Here is a 15810-nt window from a genome sequence, read left to right on the forward strand (position 1 = left end):
TGAGCACACCCTTGGACACCGAAAACTGCCAACTCTAATTCTTCACTGGTAACTACTGAGGTATCACCGTAGGGAGAAGTAAGTCTAAGTGGAAACGGATTAAAGAAGGCTGCTTCCATGAGGTATAGTGAAACACTCTCCTTAGTGGCAAAACTCCTTAAAGCTTTATAAATCTTCATATTACTCAAAGAACCCTTTTTGTTTTCTACGCAAGAAACCATTTAAAGCTTTTTCCTTTCTAAAAAATGTTACTTGGAATTCCTCTGGATTTAAACACACTTGGCTTTATGAAATGAAATAAACTCCCATGTGTGTTACTTTGTAAACTCAAGTCATAAATGTTCATTTGAAGCATATTAATTTTCAGGCTTCACATTGTTCTCAAAAGCTTAAGGAAAGATGACTGAGAGTTAAGTGAAGCTGTTTATTTTTAATCTTCAGCTAACTTTTTACTGCTGAGTAGGGTTTCCCAGGTGGCACTGGGGTAAGAACCCATCTGCCAATGCAGGAGATGTAAAAGATGTAGGCTTGATCCCCTGGGTCAGGAAGATCCCCTGGAGGAGGGCATGGCAGCCCACTCCAGTCTTCTTGCCTGGAGAATCCCACGGACAGAGGAGCCTGGCGGGCTGGAGTCCAAGGGGTCGCTAAGAGTTAGACACGACTGAACTGACTTAGCACGCACACACTGCTAACGAAGTGGCCTCTAGGCTAACCCACTCAACTGACTGAGAGGCCTCACAGCTGGTGGGAACCCTCCTGCTCCGTCTGCCCCTCCCATTCCGAGCTCTGCTTCCGGCAAATCAGGTCGGCTCGCCCTGTGGCCGGCGCTCTGCCCAGCATCCGCCTGGTGTGGTGGCATCCCCCAAGGCCCCAGACACGCTCGTCCTGCCCCAGGCACATCACTGTGGTGCGTGCCACACTGCCCACTCAGTCACGCTCTGGATGACGACCACGCAGTGGTGCTCGTGTTCCCTTTCCGGTTGTAGGCCCCAGAGCCTACACACAGTCCCGGCACCGCCTCTAACTCCAGGGCCCCCTGTGACACGCTGCATCTGTCTCCTGGACAAGTGGGTCTCACGTCTGTCTTGTATCACATGGTCCCCTGGCAGTCTCAGAATCTCACTTCCTATCAGAGCTCCACACACTGTAACTGTTAAGAACACCGGTCTGGCTTTGTAATCTACCAACTGCTTGCCTTTGAGCAACTTACTTAACCTCTGTGCCTCAGTTTCTTCACTCATAAAGTTAAACCAATAGTAGCTCACCAACCTCAGAGCTTCTACGAAGATACAAGGATTCACCATCTGTAAACACTCAAAGCAGTGCCTGGCACACAGCAGGCACCATCTCCATGTTTCTTAAAGTAAAGAGATGGCAATCTAACCACTGGAGTAAAAGCACCTAGCTTCAGTTCATCTATAAGCTGAGACCGGACTCTGAAGTCAGGCAGACCTGGGTTTGAACCTAGTTGTCATCCAGAAGCTGGGCCTTGGAAGCCAACTTCAGTCAGCTTTGATGTCCTTGTATGTTTTAAAACAAAAGGAAATGAAAAGGGCAAGGTGTGTGTCTGTGTGTGACATACTCCCCACTCTGAAGGGCTGTCAGAGGTGTGTGTGTGTGCGTGCGTATGTGTGAGACACATCCCCCCTCTGAAGGGCTGCAGAGGCTGACACGCTAATGAACCGGACTGCACTGTTGCCCAGCCTCACCTGCAGCGAGAGAGGCCCCAGGACCCAACCTGCCCAGGGGACCCCGAGAACTCTGCCGGGGGCATTTTCTGGGAGCAGCTTTCACTCCTGAGAAGCCACCGTCTGGACGTGGCCTTGAGGCCAGGGGCTGGGGTCTTCACTGTCCACCTGCCAACCACCAGGCAGGGCCCAACGGTGACGGCTCAGGAAGTAGGAGAGGGCGCCGACTCCTGACCCCAAACTGCTCGCTCACACGACACTCATCAAAAGTCTCCTTGCAGCCACGTTCAGGCCCTCGATGCCCAACAACTGGAAGGTGCCTTGCCTACAGGCAGCGTTTGCACCATCAACACCTGGACATCACCCCCACCATCACGTGCCTCACAGTCCCTGGGGCCCGGGTCTGGAGGACGTGACACCCTCCCCCCAGGCTCTGCTGCTGGATCTCCCACGGGCCCACTCGCCACCCTCTGTGGCCTCCCCTCAGACTCAGGACCGCGGGTGGCAACTGCCCACAGCTGGTCTCTCCCAGCAAACAGGCACACACCTGTCTGCTCCTCCTCCACAGGCGTAATCACACACAGACAGTCAAGGCCCCCTTTTTGAAAGGCTGAAATAGTCTTTAATCATTCACTGAACATACTCTTCTGAGCAGAAACAACACAAGATTTTATTAATTTCTAACTATATCTGAGAACCATTGTTGTTGTTGTTCAGCCGCTCAGTCGTGTCCGACTCTGCGATCCCATGGACTGCAGCACGCCAGGCCTCCCTGTCCCTCACCATCTCCTGGAGTTTACCCAAGTTCACGTGCACTGCGTTGGTGATGCCATCCAGCATCTCATCCTCTTCTCCTTCTGCCCTCAATCTTTCCCAGCGTCAGGGACTTTTCCAATGAGTCGTCTGTGTACATCATTTGACCAAAACAATGGAGCTTCAGCATCAGTTTCTCCAGTGAATATTTGGGGTTGATCTCCCTTAAGGCTGACTGGCTTGATCTCCTTGCTGTCTAAGGGACTTTCAGGAGTCTTCTCCAGCACCACAGTTCAAAGGCACCAATTCTCTGGTGTTCTGCCTTCTTTACAGTCCAGCTCTCACAACCAACCATACGTGACCGTCAGGAAGACCACAGCCTTGACTATATAGACCTTTGTTGGCAGAGTGATGTCTCTGCTTTTCAACACAGTGCTTAGGTTTGTCATCGCTTTTCTGCCAAGAAGCAATTATCATCAGATTTCATGGCTGCAGTCACCATCTGCAGTGATTTTGGAGTTCAAGAAGAGGAAACCCATCACTGTTTCCACCTTTTCCCTTCTGTTTGCCAGGCAGTTGGAGAAGGCAAAGGCACCCCACTCCAGTACTCTTGCCTGGAAAATCCCATAGACGGAGGAGCCTGGTGGGCTGTCGTCTCTGGGGTCGCACAGAGTTGAACACGACTGAGGCGACTTAGCAGTAGCAGCAGGGGGAGGATGCCATGATCTTAAGTTTCTTTAACATTGAGTCTTAAGCCAGTCTTTCACTCTCCTCCTTCACCCTCATCAAGAGGCTCTTTAGTTCCTCTTCGCTTTCTGTGGTACTATCTGCATACCTGACGTTGTTGAGGTTTCTCCCGCCTGTCTTGATTCCAGCCTGTAACTCATCCAGCCCCACATTTCTCATGATGTGCTCAGTGTATCGATTAAACAAACAGGGTGACAGCAGACAGCCCTGTCATACTCCTTCCTCGATCTTGAGCCAGTCAGTTGTGCCATACAAGGTTCTAACTGTTGCTTCCTGACCCACATACAAGTTTCTCAGGAGACAGGTAAGACGGTCTGGTATTCCCATCTCTCTAAGAGCTTTCCACAGAACTGTAACAGACTATAAAATTACTTCAGGCACGTGCGCTAGACAGAGCCTCCTCTCTTCCTCCCTGCCCGGACGGCAGCAGTACGCACACAACTAACCCCCAACCCGCAATTCCTCAGGCCAGGGCTCAGCCATGGCCCAGTCTACCCAGTCACAGACTTGTGGTACTTTTCAGTGTATGGCCTTTGAAAAACAGAAACCTCTCTGTAGGAATTTACTGCTTTAAAGGTAATTAGAGTGCTTTCTGAAAGTATTTTATTCTTTAGTTTCTGTCCAGAAACCTTACAAACACAAAAAAATTTACAGAAAAAAAGGTAGTGTATTCACCTCATGAAACTGGGACATATATTACTAGATAATTAAGCAGGTTATATATAATAGTAAAAACTATGTTTAACTAGCATGGTCAACCCATCTGATCTTGGCTATTGTGACAAGTAAATGCTTTTATTTCTTTAAACAGGCATGAAGGAGAAGACTTTAAAAGTTGCCTAAAGCTGTATGTTCCTCTGAGCTTTTCAATTAAGAAGAAACTGAGGAACCCATTATCTAAATACATCTCTGTGTAGTTCAATATTTAAAATAACTCAAAGCTGATGAAACATTCAGGCAGAAATGTCCCTAAATGAATGTGAACAAGCAGAAGGATACACCCATGTAAGCAGTACAGACACCCTGAGCCACACTTTCATCACTAAGCTCCAGCCCGCCTCTCTGTGAGCTCTCCCCAGGCGTCTGTCCCCCACAGTCCCATGCACCCATGTGCCCAACGGCCTGCGGTGAAGCCTCCGGCCCGGAAGCGGGGTCTGCAGGAAGGCCAAGCTGAAGCCAGCAGGCCACGCTTCACCCCACAGCCACAGGCCTGCCAAGCCTCGTGACTGGAGCGGGTGCTCGCCCTGAAGACTGCTCTCAAATGGGACCTTCTAGAAAAAGAAGTCTGAGGCCGTACTAACCAGTCTGTCAGCTTTTGTCTCACGGAGGCCAGGTCGTCACCAGCAGAGGCCGGCCATGAAGCCGCGCACAGTGCGGCCCCCGTCCTGGGAGAGGTTCGCGTGCAGGGCACAGGCAAGCGGCACCCCGGCGGTGGCGGGAGCTGGGGTCAGCTCTGCTCTCAGAGAGCAGGGGCGTGGTCTAGTCCAGCGGCTGGGCTGGCCCTCGCCAAGAGGGGCCCGAAGACCTGGCCATTTCCAAGAGTAGAGGGCAGGTAACAACCAAGTATGGACCGCACTTCTAATACCAGACAGCAAGGCAGAGTAAACTGTGCTTCCACAAGCTTCCAGTGCAAATTAACACCTGAACATGAAGTCGTTCTTGCAGGCACAGCCAGGAGCATAAAGGCCTCTCCCAACTATCTTTAACGCCCAGCAGAGCCCAGCCCCCCTCACCATCCACGCTCTTGCCAACGGCGACGGGCCCACCACAGGGGCGAGCGCAGCAGCTGCCACAGAGGCTGTAAGGCCTGCAAAGCCAAAAACAGTTATTCCCTTTCAGAAAAGTATTGCTGTCTCTTGCTAAAAGGCACACAGAGTATTTTATGACTTTGGGATGGGAGTAGATCAGGAAAGGAGAGCTGAGGAAAACAGGTTTATCTCAAGCCACTGGGCTGAAACAAAAAGGTTCGCTAAAGGGCCAGTTAAATGGGAAGTTCACATTTCTAAAAAATTGCCTTGACTATCATCCTGTGTGAGACTACTAAAATGTGACCCCGAATACACACAGAACCCCGGGATTCCTGGCCCTCTGGGGCTGGGTAACTGCACTAACTCTGTGGGGCTTTTCTCTGTCTTTCCTGCAAACGTGTAACGTGAAGTCCATCTCTGCTCTCACCCACATGGGCCTGCCGTCTTTTCCATGCGGCCATAAAGCAGACCGCACGCGCCTGCTGCCCCTGCCCCAGCACACCACCACCTGGCAGGGAACCAGAGCGCCATGCTTACCCACGAGAGGCTGCTGGTCTGTCCTCATTCAGGAGCACTGCTCTCTCAAAACCAGACAGTCTCTTCTGGAACTTAGGTGACTGGTGACCAGCAGGAGCAGAGCTGTGCATGCTGTGGGTGAGGCGCCAGCCTTCCCACTGCTGTGACTTCATCGGCAAGAGCCCTAAGCCCTCCTTCTGACCCCGTCACCTGCCCCGCCACCGCCAGAACTCTTCTAGCACACAGCCAGAATCGTCAGGCAGCAGCAACCCCCCCGCATACGTCCTCACCCTCTCCTTTTGAGCACTCCCACACCCTCCTACTGTGAGCAAAGCTTGGCTCTCCCCTCAGGACAGTTTCCTGAAGCTCTCCCACCGCTGAAACAGGCTCACAGAGCCCCGATGAGACCCAGCCACGGCTGACATCACAGAGCCTGACACCAGAAGAGGGGAGCTGCAGTCTGAAATCCCCACGACCCAGGGACTGTGAGACCAGGCGGTAGAGGCCAGGGACACATTGAGAGGAGACACGCTCTGCGACTGTGACCAGCTGGAAAGCAGGAAGCTCAGCAAGTGATGCTCCACAGACAGCTCAGTGTTTCTGAGGTCAGAGGCCAAGTGCCAGGAGACAGGACCACACAGCATCACCATGGCAACAGCTGGGCACCTGGGGCCAGTCCCACCACCTGTCTCCCAGATCACCTCCGCACCACCATGCTTGGCCGCTGGAGACCTCACGAGAGCAACTCTGCTTGTCCCAAGGGAGCAGGCTGCCTGTTCTACAGTCACTCCCAAAGGGAAACATCCTACACTGCTCACTGGTCAGCGAACGCTATTGGCTCCTCTTTAAAACAGGTCCAGAGCCAGCTACTTCTTACAACTCCCCACACCACCGCCCCCCTCAGCCACCGCCCCCTAGCTGTGTTACTGGTCCCCCTGCCCCTATGGCAGCCTCACCTCACCACACCCGACTCTTAACACAGCAGCTGTAAGAAGTCCTGAAAAACTCAAGTCAGAGGAGGTGCTTCTTTGCTCGAATCCCTGCAATGCACTTCCAGGACACTCCAAGCAGATGCCAAAGTCCTGTCGCAGTGGACCTCCCTGTCGCCCCACACCCTCCGGGTCTCACGCACCCTGGCCCCATTCATGTGGTGGCAAGGCTGCCACGGGGCCACCACACCCATCTGTCTCACCCCCACGGCCAGGGAGCCCCAACTTCCTGAGGCCCTCACTCCAGTGGGATCTCAGGGAGCCCCCAGCACCCCCAGCCCTATTTAAAATCACCACCACTCCTTTTTGTTTTAGCTACAGCACTTACCAAACACGACCCATACCATAGTTCACTTCACTATTTTATCACTGCTTCCTCCGAGAGAATGAAAGCTCCCAGAGGCCAGTCATTTTCATCTGCTCTCCTTCACAGCTCTCTGCTTAGTGTCTAGGTGCCTGGATACCAGTAGACACTTTGTGAAGAGCTGTGGGTCAGTGAGTCTGTAAGGGTAAGAGTCAGGCCTGGGTTTGATCTAACATTTCTAAGATACGAACTGGTAAACAAGGCACTAGACTGGAGAGGAGATGCTGCCGTGAAGACAAAGATGCATGCAGTCTTAGTAGGATCTATTCTTACTTTGGTAATGAGTCTTTTTTTCCCCGCTCTCTCATTTAGAGAAAAGGAAGTAAAATACATAAATTAAGAGAACTTGTATTCAACATAATTCTATTTAGCGTGCCTGGACTGAGCCCTATTTTCAGGGCTCATAAAATCATAGTTATTTTGTTATATTTCTAATATATACCTCCTAATTTCACCACTACAGAAGATTTTTATCGATTGGGAGTATATTTGCATGATACACCAACTTCGAAGAAATGACTAAAACATTCAGTTGTAATTCTGAAAACAGAAAACAATCTTAATAAGAAGATCAATTTTTAGAAAATTTTATGAAATTCAACTCCATCCTTCAACTATCTTTTACTGTTTTCCTTTAGCCATTAATCTTTCTCTAAACTAGACAGATTTTTTTCTAAATTAATTACTGCAGAAGGCTCAGATAAAAATAACTATTTATCAAGCTACTTTAGAACAAAGAGGAGAAGCACTTAAGAAGAGCTGACATTTGCAGATAAGGACAATACAAGCACTCTTTGAATGGAAGCTTCTTTACCTGCCAGGCAGACAACATCCATCTGTCAGCCCCGAGAACAAAAATGACGTTAAACTGAGCACTTCTTACTGGCATCACACACATAACGTGAACCTAGCTACTAGATCGAAGTATAGGGCCTGTTGCTTCAGTTAACCAAAATAAAAGCTTTCTTTAAGACAGCACCTTACAATAAGGCTATGCCAGAATTATTTTGCTAAGGGATCCCCTCCAACCCCGCAAAAAGCTAAATAAAGAGAAGAGGGGTGGGAGCAAACGCAATCTACTCCTCGCTTCAGTGCTGAGGCAGCATGGGCCCCCAAGCCTTGGAGACTGCTCTGGCAGCTCCCCTCTCTCTAGGAACTCAGCAGCTGCATTTCTGCGAAAGCACTGCTGACAGACGCCAGCTCCCTTATGATTTCCTTTTTTGTGGGAACACAGCAAACTAACCACACCGTGTCCAAATTCAGTTAACAGGTCCCTTTGGCACACTGACGATAAAGCCATTCTAGTCAATGAAAGTCAGGGTTTCAACTGTTTTGTAGCTCTAAAGGTGACGTGTTTTTTTTTTTTACTTACCAAGTCCTAAAAGATCAACAGTGGGTTCTGCAGCTTTTTTAGGGCTGGTACTTTTTTTAGGTTCCAATTGCTGATCTTCTTTCTTCTGCAGCTTTAAAGTAAATAATAAGATTTATTATTTTTTTTCAAATAAATTGAACAAGACTGTTAGGCCTCAATTAGGCATACTTTTGATAAAGTTAATACAATGCAGCATATGAAGCACAGTATGATAAACCTAGAGTGTTTATTATCATAAACTGGTTAACACAATCACTCAACCTGAAATGATAAACTGGACATGTTAGGACCCCAAGACGGTAAATACAGAACTTTAATCTTAATGCACTTTAAGCATCTAAACCCTTTAGGTGAACGTTGCTCACTTCGCAGCAGCACCTGCTCCCTGTGCCGCCGGGCGGGCCCCAGAGCCTGAGCGCAAAGCACATCTCTCTTCCCCAGGCTGCCAGCACAGGCAAGCACCCCTGGTCCTACCGGAATCCAGCTGACGTGTGGGGAGCACTCACTCTACTGAGCCCCGCAGACATGCCGCTGCTCACAAACCGAAAGTCTGCAGCAGCCAGCGTGGAGCACTTTTCCTGCATCTGTTCACTCTGTGTCTCTGGGTTGCAAACATTTCATCACTATTATATCTATTATGGTGCTCCGTGATCAGCAACCTTTGATGCTACCCTGGAACTGTTTTGGGGTGCTGTGAACCACACCCACATAAGGCACCAATCAATAAACGTGTGTCCTGACTGCTCCACAAATCGACGGCTCCCCATTCCCTCCCTTGCCTCGGGCCGCCCTGTTCCCTGAAACACAGCAAGACTGAAACCAGGCCAATTAGTAACCCTACGGGGTATCCAAGTGCTCAAGGAAAGGAACAGTCCCATGTCCCTCACTTTAAATTAAAAGCTAGAAATGATTAAGCTCAGTGAGGAAGGAACGTTAAAAGCCAAGACAGGTCAAGAGTAGGGCATCTGTACCCAGCAGCCAAGTTGTGAATGTCAAACAAAAAGTGTTACTCCAGTGAACACGTACATGCTAAGAAAACAGACACAGTCTTAGTGCTGACACAGAGAAAGCTTTAGTGGCCTGGACAGAAGATCAAACCAGCTACACCATTCCTTTAACCCAAAGTCTAATCAGAGCAGAGCTTAACCTCCCTTCAACCTTAGAAAGCTGACAAAGGTAGAGAAGCCGCAGAAGACACCTCTGAAGCCAGCAGAGGCTGGTCCGTGAGGTGCTGAGGACAGAGGTTGCCTCCATAAGGTAGAAGTGTGAGGTGAAGCAGCAAGTGCTGATGTGGCAGCTACCGCAAGTTACCCAAGAGCTAGCAAAGACAACACATGAAGGTGGCTACCCTGAACAACAGACTTTAATGCAGATCAGAAGACGCATCTAGGACTTTCATAGCTAGAGACGAGAAGTCACTGCCTGGCTGGAAAGCGTCAAACAACAGGCTGACGCTCCTGTTAGGAGCTAACATAGCTGTTGGCTTAAAAGCTGAATGCCCGTTTACCATTCAAAACTCCTGGAGCCCTTAAATTATGCTCCATCTATGCTGCCTGAGCCCTGTAAGTGGAACAAATGAGCTGCATGACAGAATATCTCATAGATGGTGATCCCTCTGTTGAATCTGAAAGCCACTTGAAAAGGATTTGCCATTCTAGATGCCATTAAGAACATTCGTGATTTGCAAGAAGAGGCCCAAATATCAACATGAACAGGAGTCTGGAAGAAGCTGGTTCCAATCCCCATGGATGAGTTTGGAGGGCTCAAGACCTTATAAAGGAAGGAACTGCAGATGCGATAGGACCTGCACAAGAACTGAAGCTAGAGGTGGCGCCTGAAGATGCAACTGCGTCGCTACAACCCCAGGGTGAAACCCTCACAGAGGAGGAGCTGCTTCTTACGGATGAGCAAAGAAAGCCGCTTCTTGGGATGGAATTTGCTTCTGGTGAGGATGCTGTGAACATCAGTGAATGACAACAGAGGATGTAGAATGTGACATAAACTTAGCTGACAAATTGTGCTGACGAAACTTCAGCATGTCGTCATCTTACTGCAGGCGGAGGGTCTCACCTCCACGCCGCTGACTGCTGACTGTCCCGAGTGGCGGTTGTTGAAAGCTGGAGTGGTTGTGGCAATTTCTTAAAATAAGACAGTGATGAAGTCTGCCACACCTACTGACTCTTCCTTTCACATTTCTCTGTGGCATATGATGGCTGTTTAATGGCATTTTACCCGCAGTAGAATTTTTAAAACTTGGAGTCATATTTCTAACTACAAGCTGATACTTTGTAAGCTCCCTCCCTCAGCACACTTCCATCCACTCTCACCCCTGTCCTTGCCTCTGGCAACCTTCAATCTGTCCTGTGTCCACGAGCTTCCTTGTTTAGTTTCCACACACAAGTGAGGCTATATGTACCTATCTTTCTCTGACTTAACGTTACTGAACATAATACCCTCACAGTCCATCCATATCGTTATAAACGGCGAGACTTCCTTCCTTTTTATGGCTGAATAATATTCCATTGAATATACCACCTACCTCTCTTAAGCCAAGAAAAGACAACATTCATTCTATCACTCATTCATTTCTCAAGCCCCTCCTACAAGATCATTTCTTCAACTACCTAAAGAATTCACAGCTTAGTTGTTACATGAGTTCATTTTTTGATAGCTATACAAATATATAACTTCCTAAGAACATATATCTCCCCTTACTTGTTTTTGGTCACTACCGTCTGTCTCAGAATATTTTTTTTTACTAACTAGCCTACCATAATAGATACTGATTCCTTAATAACCTTCTCAAACACATAATTATCAGCCTGTAACTGTATTTAATTCTCAGAAATTTAACATAATCCATTTCACATTCTCTTTTTCAACATTCAACACAGGTTTGAGATGTACCCTGCTTATTAGCAAAATAATTTCAAAGAAAGCACAGTCTACAATAACAAAATAAGCAATTCTTTTCAACTGAATACTTAAACTGCTACACCTTCCTTCTCTGTTTCTGTTTCTTTAACTGGACAACCTGTGTCACTACAAATGCTTCAGTCCGTAAGGGAACTGGGGACTGAGCAGCCACAAGCACACAGACGTCCAGTCCTCCTGGGACAGGTCTTCCCTGGTTACAGCCCTGGCTGTGATGCTCTGGGTATTACACCTACAAGTATCACATGTTTGCTGTTAGTGTTTAGTCACCAAGTCATGTTTGTCTTTGCAACCCCATGGATGGAAGCCTGCCAGGCTCCTCTGCCCAACACTTTTCAGGCAAGAACACTGGAGTGGGTTGCCATTTCCTCCTCTAGGGGATCTGTCCCCCAGGGACTGAACCCATGTTTCCTTTGTTTCCTGCACTAGAGGCAGATTCTTTACCTGCTAAACCATCAGGGATATAAAACTGAGATATGTGAAATACAGCTACCATATAAAGTATAGTTTCTTAAAGCCAAATTTTAGAAGACCTAAGAAGGAAAATGCTATTGTCTTGTTAGAATTTGGGGCTGGCAAAGAACACAGTATGAGAAGAGTAAGTCAAGAGCTTGACAAGCACACGCTTCCTCATGAGCTTTCTCCCTGTTGATATTCCACACTCAGCTGAAACACGTCAAGCAGTATGTACAGAAGCGCTCCACTTCAAATTCTCCTGCATATCACGTATGGAATTTGCCTTTTAATAAATGAAGAATGAAGCTGTCAAAGAATAAAATTAGGCCATCTATAATTCATTAAACAAACTTTCCTAATAAACAAGAACACAGGTTTACTTAGACAAAGCAATTTGATAAAATGTAATTTCCTTAGATTCATACTGAGCAAATGTCTCATTCAAATGATTAAAATCTGTATTAGCAGAGGAATCTGTATTCGCAAAGCCCTCACCAGGCCGATCTTCTGTAGCTCATAAAGCCACCCCTCAGAAGGGAACTGAGCCAAAGCCGCGTGGCCTCCAGCGCCTACATTCACCACCATTCCTACTCCAGGACACGACAGAAGCAAGAGCTCAGCCTCTGGAAGGCGACTCACTCTGCTTAGCTGACCAACTAACGTAAATAACAGTGTTAATACATAAGAATAGGGAAGCTATACGACTTTTTAACGTCTAACGTAATTATTAGAATTTTTCTTTAAAAACTATTATCTCCAATCACGCCTTAGCTGGTCTGTCTATAATCAGTGTCCTTTCACATCCACAGACTCACCCAGGTAGATGAGACAACACACACTGTTTAACGCTCTCATTTTCAAGTGATACTCAGGCAGTGGTGTTTACCTTGTGGTCTGCAGGGAAGACAGGAAGGCGTATGACAAGCAGGAACTGAGAGGCACCCGAGGAAGAAAAGCAAGTGTGGGAAAGTCAGCGGGCCTACCCGCGTAACCCAGACGCCAAGTGTACGGAGGCAACAAAAGGCGAAACTGAAAAAGCGGGGCCATACTGTGCAAGGACCTGAACAACCCACAAGAGCTAGGAACTAGATGAATTTTCAAGGTGAGTTGCAAGAGCAAAGCTACTCCTGGGGTGGTGCGCCAGGCACAGGAACGGCCCTGCTAAAGGAGAAGGTGACCACCACCACCTTGGCCAAGGGCTGTGTGGCTAAGACACAGAGAGACCAATGCCCGGGAAGATAGCCCCGAACCTGCCACCTCCCCACAGCCCGAAACTGGAACACTCCCTAACAAGCTGCTCAACAACACAGTTCCCAGAATACTCTCTCATCTTGGAGCCTTACAAAATCCCAACAGCAGGAGTTAAGCTTTACTTCAATTTTTAGTAAAAACTTATGAATAATAAGCTACTCCAAGCTGTCGGACTGTATGACATCATATACTTCAAAGCAGAAACAGAAATCAGACTGGGTCATCCATGTTGTTCACACATTAAAGCGCCTCAGTGGCATGGTATCAGTAATTAATACAAGTCACTCTTTGACATTCCTACTATATTCTGATAGATATAATAACTATAAGTTTGTACGTGTGTGCTTTCACAATCAAATTACATACAACCTGAGAATTAATCTTGCACATGACTCCTGCTTATTATTATTACCCCAATCTTACTGTTTTATTATTTAGAATCTTGTTAGTTTCTTTTTTCTTTATCATTCTTTACAGATTTCTTTCACATTAAGGCTGTCATTACTTAGTGTACTCCGCTTCTGAATTTTATATTCTTTCTTAAACCTTATTTTCAGATTCAATTTAGAACTGTAATCTATATTTGATTGTGTGTCCCCACTCATATGGACATCTTTTAGTAAATGGCTCTCATGGCCTAGGGACACTACAATACAATCTCAAAAAATATTTCCCTGGGCTGGATAAGTAGCAAAAATTTATATAAATTTCAAAACAAGACAGAGCTTTAGACAACATTTACTCCAGTCACTACGTGACATAGGAAGCATCGCTGGGACATCTCACCTATGGGGCGGCTCTTGGTAAAAATCCCAGTAGTGCGGATTCAGTGGACACGATGGTACAGCATATTTTACATGCAGAAAATCTAAACATTAGAAAGGTTCTCTTCAGGCAGCCTGTCCCATCTACTCACTTATCCCTGTTCTCAACACTGCCACTCAGCAGAGGAATGAAGAGTGAACACACCTCAGCAGCACCGGCAGACCACTTTTTCCCACCCAGCTCTCTGCCACCTAAAATCCTCTGAGGTTGTCTTTTGTGCCGTTATATTCAGGGCACTTTCGGGTCCAGCTCATTTACTTCAGAACTGTATTGTTCTCCAAGTCTGGGTCAGTCACCTGTGGGGTCACTACTCCTTTCTCCTGGGTCCTAGGTGTGCACAAGGTTCAGTCTGTGCCCTCCAAGACTCTGTTTTCCAGTCCTGTAAGCTCTGGCGGCTCTACGGTGGGGTTAATGGCGACCTCCTCCAGGCGGGCTTATGCCATACCCAGGTCTGCTGCACCCAGAGCCCCTGCGGCAGGCCACTGCTGACCCGTACCTCCACAGGAGACACTCCCATCACTCAAAGGCATCCTGCTCAGTCGCTGAGCGTTCTCCTGGTGCACACAAGGTTTTGCTTGAGCTCTCTGAGCATCTCTGGCCAGTACGGGGTTGGATTCTAAATGCGATTTTGCCCCTCCTACCGTCTTGTTGGGGCTTCTCCTTTGCCCCTGGATGTGGGGCATCTTTTTTTGGTGGGATCCAACATTCTCCTGTCGACGGCTGCTCAGCAACGAGTTGTAACTCTGGAGTTTCTGCCGGAGAGGAGCACATGTCCTTCTGCTCCGCCATCAAGCAAGAATACTGACGTGGTTTACCACTGCCCTCTCCGGTGGACAACGTTTTGTCAGAACTCACCACCACGCCTGGTTGTGGACTTTCTCTCTGCCAACGTTCTTCTACCCAAGAAGTCCTGAAATGTTGCCACTCCTTTAAATCCAAGACTATAGACAGTTCCACTTTTGTAAGGACTGGTATTGTGGACAGTGTATGGTTTTCAGTAACATAGCAACATTTGCTATGTGTATAATAACAGCATCTCAATTAGTTTCAATGATGTGGAAAAGTTCTGTCTGGAGAAATCAAACTAAACATAAAATTGCTGAAGCTCTGCTGGTGGTGTCATAGGTGTTGATACAAGCATTAGTCAGCAATACTGACTGCAGTATACTCTTGATGGAAGTCAAAGAGTGGAAAAGCTGGCTTAAAACTCAACATTCAAAAAACCAAGATCATGGCACCTGGTTCCATCACTTCATGGGAAATAGAGGGGGAAACTTTATTTTGGGGGCCTCCAAAATCACTGCAGATGGTGACTGCAGCCATGAAATTCAAAGACGCTTACTCCTTGAAAGAAAAGCCATGACCAATCTAGACAGAATATTAAAAAGCAGAGACATTACTTTGCCAACAAAGGTCCACCTAGTCAAAGCTATGGTTTTTCCAGTAGTCACATATGGATGTGAGAGTTGGACCATAAAGAAAGCTGAGTGCTGAAGAGCTGATGCTTTTGAACTGTGGTGTTGGAGAAGACTCTTGAGAGTCCCTTGGACTGCAAGGAGATCCAACCAGTCCATCCTAAAGAAAATCAGTCCTGAATATTTACTAGAAGGACTGATGCTGAAGCTGAAACTCCAATACTCTGGCCACCTAATGCGAAGAACTGATTCACTGGAAAAGACCCTGATGCTGGGAAAGATTGAAGGTGGGAGCAGAAAGGGACAACAGAGGATGAGATGTTTGGATGGCATCACCAACTCGATGGACATGGGTTTGAGCAAGGTCTGGGTGTTGGTGATGGACAGGGAACCCTGGTGTGCTGCAGTCCATGGGGTCACAAAGAGATGGACACGACTGAGTGACTGAACTGAACTGATTATTACCTAATCTGCTGGTATTCTGTGTTTAAGATTTCCAGAGGAATTGATTCTGTCACATAATAGTTTAACTAACTAATCTTCGTTGCCCTGTCATTTGAAAATGTGAAGAATAAGACAGAGATAAATGCAGTTAATAAAAACGGTGAATAGAATGAAGCCCAAGACTGAGACTGCAGAATCAAGCACGCTCCGTCGACACTGACTTCACTTCTCTCTCTGGACTCCTCTGGGCACAGCTGTGTCCCCAGCACACAGTCCACCCAGGACCTGTGTACCAGGCCCCACTGCCT

At 47.6% G+C, this 15810-nt stretch overlaps 1 protein-coding gene across 3 annotated transcripts in view; it reads right to left on the reverse strand.

The window, feature by feature from the left end:
- Positions 1–15810, reverse strand: part of SMAP1 (small ArfGAP 1) — a 181347-nt gene that overhangs the window by 23071 nt on the left and 142466 nt on the right. For all 3 annotated transcript variants that reach the window (XM_068983388.1, XM_068983387.1, XM_068983386.1), the window contains one exon: positions 8178–8268. In XM_068983388.1, coding sequence (XP_068839489.1) covers positions 8178–8268 — 91 coding nt within the window. The remainder of the gene's footprint in view (positions 1–8177; positions 8269–15810) is intronic.

This window comes from Capricornis sumatraensis, chromosome 11, assembly GCF_032405125.1.
Source record: "Capricornis sumatraensis isolate serow.1 chromosome 11, serow.2, whole genome shotgun sequence".
In the NCBI taxonomy this organism is placed as follows: Eukaryota; Metazoa; Chordata; class Mammalia; order Artiodactyla; family Bovidae; genus Capricornis; species Capricornis sumatraensis.